The 11269-nt window shown below is 40.1% G+C and overlaps 1 protein-coding gene across 1 annotated transcript; it reads left to right on the top strand.

Moving 5' to 3' along the window:
• The first annotated feature begins 438 nt into the window (after positions 1 to 438).
• LOC113003514 lies at positions 439 to 10362 on the top strand. The gene is given in 3 exon segments (XM_039447102.1): positions 439 to 1059; positions 1215 to 1646; positions 1648 to 10362. Coding segments are annotated over 3 exon segments (8388 nt in total). The 5' UTR covers positions 439 to 867; the 3' UTR covers positions 9412 to 10362.
• The last annotated feature ends 907 nt before the right edge of the window (positions 10363 to 11269 follow it).

Here is an 11269-nt window from a genome sequence, read left to right on the forward strand (position 1 = left end):
TGCCTATAATTTGTAATTTTTGTATCATAACAATACAATATCTGTATTATAGTGTAAAAATTATAAATGTTGCATTACTTACAACTTTAATCACGTTGTTTTATGTTACAAATAGTTGATAATTATATGCTGATTATGATGGATACTTACTTTCTCGATGAATAATGTTTTAATAAAACAGTTTACGAAAAGGTGATAAACTGAAGTCTTTAAAATTATGCATGATAACTTCTCTCACATTTATCTTCATAATATATATATTTTAAAAATATTTATAAAGTAATATTTTGTACAATATATTTTTGCTAATAGATACGTAATATATCATACTTCATTCTTACAGAATTTTATTTTATATTTTATTTTATAATTCTTGTTTTTATCATGTATTTTTTCATTCTTTAAATTTATGTCCACGCGATTTAATATTTTTATTTCATATCGATTTCAATTCTTTAAAAAAAGACTTAAAATGTACATTGCAGTTTGAAACAATTAACAGACCATATGTTAAACAATAAATCTATTTTGCGATATAGAAATAATGTGTCTTAGCACGGTATGAGTATTAATTCTTATCAGCGTGTATAATTTTAATTTTATACTGTCATAGCGGGCGCATTGTGCTGTGATAAAGCGCAGACATAAAAATTCGAGAGAATAATATCACACTGAAAATGTAGATAGATTTTTATGCACGATCAATGATAAGAGAATTATAACAGCGTGGTATAAAATTTAAAAAAATATTTAAATTTTGTATATCGCATGTAGAGAAAGAAATATGTTTACTTCTTATTGAATCAAATTTTCACGAATAAAAATTCAGAGAAATCAATTTTAAAATACAACAAAATATTTCTTTAGATGGCTAATAGAAGATATGCGGCTTTCAATAATTCTGAACGCTGCATTAAAGAAAATAAAAGAATCGTGGCGCTCAAATGTCGATATAATGCTGCAAATTTCCGAATCCCATTTCGGATAAACTGGGTTATAATATTGACCATAATATTGGTTTGTCAATTCGCAGAATCTGCTGCTGGACGACAAGTGTCGGTAAGCATAAATAATATCACGAATAATTTTTATTACTTATATATTTGCATATAGCCTTAAACACTGCATTACAGCAAAAGAAAAAAAAACAGAAAAGAAAAAGAGGACAAAAATAATATTTGCTTTTCTTTGCATCTGCCTTTTCCACTTGATAGAGTTCGCACGGAAAGAAGCATTATGATCAGCATTGTTCGGGGCGCGTTCATGGCACGCGAAGATCGATGACACCCAGTCGGACTTTACAAAGCGTCGCCGAAGATTCAGCTCTCACGCCGCAGGACGTTTTATCACGTCTGGAGGCTGCGGCAGTTTTGCGTGACAATCTGGTAACGATGTTAGGCCGCATACTTCTACTTTGTCTCAACGATAACGTAAGAATACCTCTCGAGCTGATTCACGATGCCGTGCGAAATCGTCGGGTCGCGGTCTACGAGTTTCTTCCAGTCCTGCCGGCACTGAGAAACAAGTTACCTAGACAACAACTGTACAAGCTTCTGCAAATGTTGGAAAGGGTCGACAACCGCTTCGTTTCCGAATACGCGTCGCTCTGCATAAACGCCTTTTCCGACATCGACGCCGCCCTGAAGCAGGTGTCGTTCACCGGTGTCGTTCACCGATATGCTGCTCGACGTAGACCAGGAAGTGATCGAGTCGGTCTCGCGCGATAAGCGAAGGGCCGACATGGTGCCTTCATCCCTGACGAAAGGCATTGACTTTCTGTTACAAGCGGCTCGCGATGGCGACCAGATTCTCAATTTGCGTACAGTGTCCGCGATACTGTTGAATTATCCGGCGTTTGATCTGACGGATCCGGAAGTCCACAACGCCATCAGATTTATCGCACAACGATTGAAGGAGCGATCGAACTCGACGGATGCTCTACTGCAGTATTTGGGGCCAAATCTGATGAACGTGACAAATTTTCTGAAAATTGTCCTTGAAAGATTGGAGGTAGACGAGCTATCGTCCGAGGCAATTAGAGAGGCGACCTCGTTATTGCTTCAGAATTTCGACGTGGAGCCTTATCCGTCCACCCTCAGTTGGAAGGATAACTTTAAGAAGCTCTCGGTGGTGACGAATGATCATTACCCCGTTAACGTCGTCGCTGCGGCTAAATATCTCCTTGATCATCTTAATGATTCGGATCTTCAAACTCTCGACATCGATTTCTATGAAACGGGCGACCACGCTCTTTTGCAAATGCTGTTGCGTCTCCGTAGACAGTCACATCTGCAGCATTTGAAGAAACCTTTGTCCATGCTGATACCTTTCGTCTTGCAAAGGGTGGTGAACGATGTCAGTTACGATTACATGGCGCCGATAAGCTTCTTCGAAGTGAACAACTATCTAGACTCTTTCGATACGCCGTGCCTCCAACAGAACCTTAGCGACGCGATGAAAATGTTACGTCCTCACTTATCCGAGAATCTGCCATGGACCTACGTCTTCGGGGACAGACGTGTAAGCGATGATCCCTGGGAATTGACTTTGACCTCGCTAATTCATCTGAGAAATGTCCCGGTGAACAAATCGCAAGCCAACCTTATCGATAATTTTATCTACAGAGGTCACGTCAACGGCCTATCTCGTAGACAAGGGTTGCTTTATGATTCTAGAATCATCTTTCAGAGAACCGATTCCACGGATGTGGAGGTCGACTTCTTTTCTCTGTTGATGTACATACCGAACGCTTTCAAGAGCGAAAAATTTGCCCCTATGCTGAATTTTCTGTCTAAGCCGAACATTCTCAACCTTCTCGGCTACGAGTTCAATAAGTTTGAATATGAAACACCAAGAAGCCTATTGTTAGCAATGCTGAAAAGAGCGCTGACACTTTCTCCCGTGAAATCTGACGAGCTTTTATCCAAAGCTCTTCAGAACGCTTACAATTACCTCGAGGAGCCACTGCTGATCAATCTATACATCTCGGAGGATCTGCAATTGTTACTAAAACATCTACCGTACATCGATAGTGATCCACGGTACCTGCCGCTAAAGATACTCTTCGACAACCAGAAATTATTCATGTATTTGTCGTCAACTTTCAGTCTGGCCGATGTAAACACGCCAATGGAAAAACTCCTTTTAATATTACAGACTGTGGGCCTGAAACCCACGGAATCAAAACTTTCGAAAGCACTGAGTTTTGCTATCAATAATATCAACGGGCCACCGTTGCCAGTTAAAACTTTCGATCGCTCAGATTTTGTGTACCTAGTTCAACAACTGTTGTCTCATAATAAAACGCTGCAGGACGAAATTCTCAAATCGTACGCGTACGCAAACGTCAGCGACTGGAACGTCTCCATCAGCGGAACACCGGAAAACGTTCTCGTCAGAGCCTTGAACTATCCCATTTATTATATCTCATCGGATATGAATCTAGCCGGCCTCGTAGAGCAAGCAGAAGATATCTTGTGTGTGGAGAAAGAAATTCTAATTAATGCCGAGATCCTGAAAAAACAGACGTTGGAGGCAATGCTGGAATATCTACCGAGCAGTACATATGTGAAACCCGTAAATCTGTTGCTGAGAAAAGCGAATTTATTGACGCTCGTGCCAAATTTGAATCTTGAAATTTTGGAAAATATTAACGCGCGCGATGCTTTGATTACGCTTTTGAAAAGCTTGACGGAATCACCCATAATACGCGCGGAGAAATTATTGCTTAGACGTATCAGGACGGCGTTGAGCTCCTTGGACGGTATGAGTGAAGACGATCGCCAAACACCAATTTTCGTTTACTTGATCCAATCGTTGCAAGATCCAAGTAATAATGTCTATCAGCCAATTCTGCTAGAAGTAAGCAAGTTGAAGAACCTAACGATTTCGCCCGAAAAACGACAAGCTTGGTTGCAAAATTATTTGCAGCAGATCATCAACAAGAACGAGTCGGAGGATTTGATGAAGGCCGCATCGATGATTCTCAAAGAGATTACGTATGATGACAGTTTGGACGAAGAGTCGTGGGCTAGTAAAGAACGAATTAATGAAGCTATATCGTTTTTGCCTAAGAATTTCTTTACCGAATCATTGAGAAAATTACTGACACCAGATTGGGCGTATAGCATTTTACCAGAGAAGCTCAGAAACTCTGATTCATTGCAGGAGGAAGAACTCTTGCTAGCAATTCTGCACTACGCAAAACAACGAGTCGATATTATCAACAATCCTTCGCTAATAAACTCCATTTTCAAAGTCGAAGCAAGCTTGAAAGGATGGATGACGAACGTCAAATCTCTAAAGAGTGTCGTTGCCATTATAAAGGCTGCTATTTACGATCCTGTTAGAAAACTCTTAACTGCTGCCGGGTTGAATAAAATTAAAGTTACCGTTCCTTCCGGCAGATCGGCTAAAATATCGCTACTAGGATTATTGCATCGTTTGCTGCAGCATCCTGTGATCAAACAGAATAACGATGTTTTCAAACTATTGAGCACCGTTAAACAAGACGTGTCTTATTTCGGGGTGGACGTGGACTTACTAGTTGTACTCGATGATGTAGGAATTGCTTATACTAACGAGCTCGCTCCCATTAGATTGTTCTTGCATAGAAAGGATGTTAACGAGAAATACGGGCACACCGTTCTTGTGATTACCAATCCTAAAAACCGATATCACGCGTTACTGAACATTCTTCAGAAACAACAGACGGACAACAACACAGAATTTTTCAATGCGCTCTCGAAGCTGAAAAATATTCAACCGAACGAAGGAGAGGCCGTGGGTACACTGCTTTCAGACCTCGAAGACATAGTAAATGCCATCCCGCATCGTGTCAGACAACAGTTCAAACCTATCGAGCATTTATTCAACGCCGATACGCTGTCCCGTTTAACGGACGATGATGAGATCGTCAAATCAAAAACCCCATTAACTGTTTTATTATTCAAGATGTCAAAGTTGCCAGAAATTAGCAACAATTATACCGTAGCGAATGAGTTAAATAAGCTACTATCGGATGGCGAACATTTGAATTACCCGATTGTCACAGGTTTTCAACTCAGACCACTAATACGAGAACTTGGACACGTTCAGCAAATCAACATGGACTATATTAATTCTATCTTGAATCCCGAAATATTGAGCTACTTGAATACAGAAACATTTTTCGATGCATTCGATAACAATATCGAGATACTTAGAAATATCGTCGACTATTTGTTGTATAAAGGTTCAACGTTTGTCGATTACAACATGCAGAAGCATCTGCAATCGTTCAAACATGCTCTGGAATTAACGATAGGCTCCAGCGAGTCCTCAAAGAAAGATTTGATTGAGGAAGACTGGAAAAAGATGCTGGATCTGATACCGCACAAGAAAGACTTCACACCCATCAAGATCTTTTTGCAAACCAAAGAAATCCTCAAACATATCAATTACAAAGACGTGGATTGGAATATATTTTCAACACCGGCCAAGAAATTACTTCATCTGCTGTCGTTGATGGAAAATAGCGGTATTGAAAACGAGATTGTCCACAAGTCGGCGAATAAGTTGCGGGACCATCTTGAGAAACGTTACAATTTTATTACCGAGCAAGACGTTAAGAGCATGCAACATACTTTAGCGAGTCTCAAACTCAAGTACGATTTAGTACCTCTCAAGATATTCCTGAATCACGGTAATATGATCAAATATTTACCACCGGACTTCAAGTACACCAACTACAGCTCGCCGATCGAGGCCTTCGCCGCTGTGCTGGATAATCTGCTGCAGGTATCCAGCTTGAAACGAAAAGTAATTCTTTATAAGACCATGATGTTCGTAAGAAAGGCTTTATACGAGCATGCTTCCCCAATAATGCGATCGTTTCGTAAGGCTCTTATTCGTAAGCAACTGTCCAGTAAAGATTTCGAATTTGTCAGCTGGTTAAATACGTCCCTGCCGAAACTAAATGAGTTTTTGCAGCCTGAAAAATTAGCGAGTTTACTGCCGAAATCGTTTACCTTCGACAACCAGCCGACGTTCAAAACAAAAATGCTGCATTTACTACGACAGTTGTTAAAATCAAATGTGGACGTTCATTCGGAACTGGAGGGACTTCTCCAAGAAGCGGAGATTTATCCCGACGTTCCGGATATGACGACAGACGACGTCGTGCAACTTCTGAACATATTTCCCGTGAAGGGAATACCTTACGCGGAGCTTGTTAAAAAATACTTAAAGCTTTCCACGTTGACCAGGTTGTTACCCGGAAATTTCAATATAAAACAAATGTCTACCGCTAGAGTGGCGTTCTACTATGTTGTATATTTGCTTAATGTTACTCTTGGCTCTGCAAAAGATGACAAGGTGAAAATAGCTCTCGACACCCTCATAAGGGAATTGATAAAAGTTAGCTCCGATGTAATACCGTATCAATCGATGATCAATAACAACGATATAATATCTATCATAAAAGAGATTCCATTCGAGCAGTACAAGCCAATTAAGAGACTCAAATCTCAGATGACGCCTAAACGAGTCATCGCGGCTTTACCCTTAAATTTCCATCTTAATGAGTACAAAACGAAGAAACTAAAGGTGTTAGCGGTCTTGGGCGAATTATCGAAAAGCAACGCGTTTAAATCTTCGCAATATTCAATCCGTTTTGCTAAAACAATCGTCAGCAAGATGCCGGATATGCCTATGGTGAACGACACGGAAATCGAGAGGTTGTTGTCGCCTTTGAAGTTAAATGACTTCTACTTGAAGCTACTTATAAAGAATTGCAAAGTGACAACCTTAATGCCGCACTTGCCGATTCATTTCAATCTCAGCAGCATAGAGTCGCGAAAGATGAAGATTGCGAGCATCCTGCGCTACTGCAAGTTGTCCAATCCCAACGTGAGCACAAAGCAGGCGTTGGTCAACGCGGAAACCTCGCTGAGCGCATCGCCTGACATCGATGTTACCCGGAATCACGTGGAAATTTTGATACGAGCGATACCGTGCACCCATTTCGTCTCGATAAAACCTTTGCTGCGATTCCTATCGCAGACGGACGTCGCGCCGCTTCTTTCCTGGGATCTCGATCTGTATCAACCGTCACGTACTTTCAAGCAACGTATTTTCGATTTGTTGACCGCTTTGCGAAACATTAAGGAGCTGCAAAGCAACGAAATATTCTCCGCTCTCGATACTTTGGAGGTGAACGCGAAGTCCTTACCGGAAAAAGTATTCATACCAAACGAACGGCTAACAACCTTGAATAACTCGGTGATCATGGCTTCTGCGCCGTGCTCGATCTATCGGGATTTCGTGTTAAAGACTGAAAATCTGATTCAGATGTTGCCACCGAATTTCCACTTTCAAGTTGACCTTCAGTCATCATCAGCTACCAATCACAGCGAATGGTCGAGACTTATGCACTTCTCTACGCTGTTTTTGCGCGAGGTGAAATTAGATAGATCTATGAAAAACGCATTTAAAGCTTGCAAGGACGACATGTACAAATTCGAAAAGGAGCAGATTTTGCTTTATTTATCTTATGGATTAAATAGCACGCAATTTCAGCATCTAGTGCCACTAAGATTGTACGCGTTGGGTCATGCGGAAGATGTAGCTGTACCTATCGAGGATGTTTATCACGCTTTTCCTTTCGGATCCACGTTCTCTATGCTGCGCGTGATAATGCGAGAATTCATTCGTAGACCAGATTTAATTAAAAGCAAATCATTGATCAACGACATGGAAATATTTCTGCACGATTACCTCATGACTACGGTTAGAACGCAGACATTGTCTAACAAAGTATTCTCTGAAATACCGTCGCCTTACGAGATTAATCGAGCCATCGGTGAAATTTCGAGCGATCAAAAATATGACGATCTCAGGCTTCTGATGCGATGCCAAGATATACAGACGCCGATGGAAAGGGCATTGCTTTCGGAAGACACGCCGAAACAGTTGCTCCTGCAGATGCTGGAACTTGCCGAAAAAGAAAATATCGACGACGCGATACGAAAAAGCATCAAGATTTTTAAGCCGCATCTCGTGAACGACATTCACGAAGAAGAAGTGGAGTACGTGCTGAAACAGATGCGCGACTATAGATATCACGCGAGCAAAGTGGACGTCCTTCGAAAGTATTTCGTGAATCGGGGATTCCAAAATGTCTACGGACCTAATTTTTACCAACAATATCCCACTTATAAAGATAGACTGTTTGCGATTAACAATATGACATTGACTAACGTGACCGATCGACCAGACGATTTTTCACTGGAATTTCGCGCAGCAACCGACTATCTGAATCGTACTCTGCACAACGAAATTCAAATTAAACATATAGTACCGAGAACAATGGACGATATTAATGTGCAGTCGCTCTTTTTCGCGTTACCGAAGACACAGGATGAAAGAATCATTCGCGGTATCATTCGATTCTTCTCCGTTCCAAATTTGTTACGTAAATTGAAGCTACCAAGAGATCCGTTCGAGTACGTAACCAAGGGTCGCCTCTTGCAAGCGATCATGGATTTGGGCCAGGAACTGAAAAGCGTGCAACAGGACTCCCTGCAACAGGAGGCTCTGGAGTACTTCAGAGATAAAATAATTACCGATGGTCCGGGTGCGCAGCCGATCGAACTGAAGAAGTACGCGAACGATTCCAACGTGGACGTGGACATGTACGGCGTGATGCGGGCTATCGATTACGAAAAGATAAACGCGATTGATGCGGCGAAGGTAGCGATGTTCTTCGAGCGTAAGTACGATAATCTGGTGCATGCCGTGGGTTTCGATCATATGGCCTATGCGACGAGGGGCTCGTACTTGAGAGCATTGTTTGAGCATCTCGTTAACGTTTCTGAAGTGCCTGATGACGTGAAGCAGCAGATAACGTCACTGATACCGGCGATAAGGCTGGACGGTCCAGGAGAAGAAAGCGTCGATCTGAACACCGACATCGTTTACGAGGAAATGCCGAGCATGAGAATGTTTAAAGGATTTCTGGAGGATTTTGAATCTCAACCGAGCATTCGTTCAGGAACGGAAGTATCAAGTACTTTTCAGAAGAACAAAAAATCGCTGGACACTGCCATCGATAACATGCTCGAGACCATATCGTCATCTGAAGAAGAATACCTCGAACAAATTAACGGACAATCTAACAAATACACGCAGCAAACTCGCATTGTCAGCGGTGGTACTTACCATCCCCACGATATCGCTCGACGAAAATTAAATCTCGAGCGAATGAAAGGTATGAATAACTTAACAAAGGTACTAGCCACGGATCATTTGAAAACAAAAAAGAAAAACGATCAATTAACGAATAAATTATTGTTCAGTAATGTCAGCCAAGTGATTCCTTCCAATGAAATCCATGTCAAGTACAAGATAAAAAAAAAAGAGGTAATATATTAAAAAATGACTTGAGGCAAACACAATCAAGCAGCAATTTTGCCTACCTTAGCGACAAAGGCGATAACAACTCATTTACATTTGGGGAACAGCTATAGTAGTATCTTCCTCGATATCCTCAAAAATTACTGTCCAAAGAGCTACCGAAAAAATCACGTCGTCTTAACCAAATGCGTCATAAGTCGCGGAATCAGAGATTTTTCATTTAACCGGATACTATCGATATTGAGTATAATAACTAACAAAAATACGCCAATTGCCAGAATGTGACACAATATGTTGCAGGATGAAAAAATGTATCTTTTGTCAGAGCAGGCAAAATGTTGAAGATTGTAAAGAAAGATCTTAGTAGTAGGAACACAAAGAAAGAAGAGGAATGTGGTTCAAAGTAAATTAAATTTCCTGAAGCACTGATGTTTATTACTTGTTATAAATCATTAAAATATCAATTATCAATAAATGCATGATAAAAAAGTGCGTCTCAATTGTGAAAAAATAGAATGAAAAAAATGCAGCTTAGTTTTATTGATTATATTTGAAAGTATAAGTGGACCAGATAAAAAAAGTATATTTTTTGTTAATGATTCAAAACTATAATTGATTAACTTTTGTTCGTTAATATTAAATAAAAATTCTTAAATTAACTTCGTAAAAATAGTAAAATTGTTTGGTTCTATGAATAGGCTTTATTTTATTTCGATTTAGCATTAATATTTGTTTTATTAGAATATATAATTATCCACATCTATTTGTAATATAATGTAATATATTGTATTACATTTCATTAATATTAAAAATATGGTTTCATAGTTGAATAATAGAGTCCAGTTATTTCATAAATTATATGATTGTTACATTTATTAAAATCATGACTGTTTTACAAAGAATCATTAGTTAATAATGTAATTTACATAAAACATTCGAGTTTAGTTAAATAAAATATTCAAGTATCAATGAATTGTAGTTAGGTTTCTCCCAGTTCTTGAAAACTGGATCTAACAATAAAATTAAAAATACTGAATCCTATTTAACATTCGTGTTATTTGCAACTTACAATTGATCGTCGCCCAGTTAGCCTTCATTAAAATAAAAAAAGGGATTATACAAAAATACTATTTGAAATTAAAAAATATTATATTACCCGAAATTAAATTTTAATCTAATATTTGTGACAGAATAAAATGAATCATTTCGTTCGAAAAATGTATTCCAAACATTTTCGCGAATTCCGATAACTCTTAATTTCGAAGTAACACGCATGCTAATTCAATATCGTTGAAAGACAAGAACATAGATATCGTCGACGATGCGCGCATATAGGGGCGCGTTCTTTGTGGCGAGCAAAAGACAGAGAGGACGAGAGAGACACACTCCGTTTATGCGCGCGACATGGAGCGGCATGGAAGGAGGTACGTGACACAGACGTCACATTAGATTTGGAGGCTAGACGTGTACCAGCACAAACGTATCTCGCGGCGATCTCGTTCACCCCCCGCGTACCCTCTCCGCTTACTTCCTTTCGCCCGGAGCAAGCACTTTGCTTTTCGGCGGCGCGCGGCTGCGGCTTCAGATACTGCGGAAGATAATCTCGATCTACGCCAAACAGCGTGAGCGACTATGCTCGGATAATATAGATAGCATTCAGCCCGTTCCTCTCGCATCTCACCCGTTCGTGCGCGTAACCCTTTCTCTCTTTCGATCTCTCTTTCTCCCCTGTTGTTGCACGCTCTGTCATTCCTTTCTCTCTCCCTCTCTCTCCCTCTACTAACTCTCCTTCTCTCTGTCTATTTAAGGCGTCTGAATTCAATAATGCGCCCGTGTATACGAAGCCTGAATGAGGGCATTGTTGGTCCCTCGAACC

This window comes from Solenopsis invicta, chromosome 3 (genome assembly GCF_016802725.1).
Source record: "Solenopsis invicta isolate M01_SB chromosome 3, UNIL_Sinv_3.0, whole genome shotgun sequence".
NCBI lineage: Eukaryota > Metazoa > Arthropoda > Insecta > Hymenoptera > Formicidae > Solenopsis > Solenopsis invicta.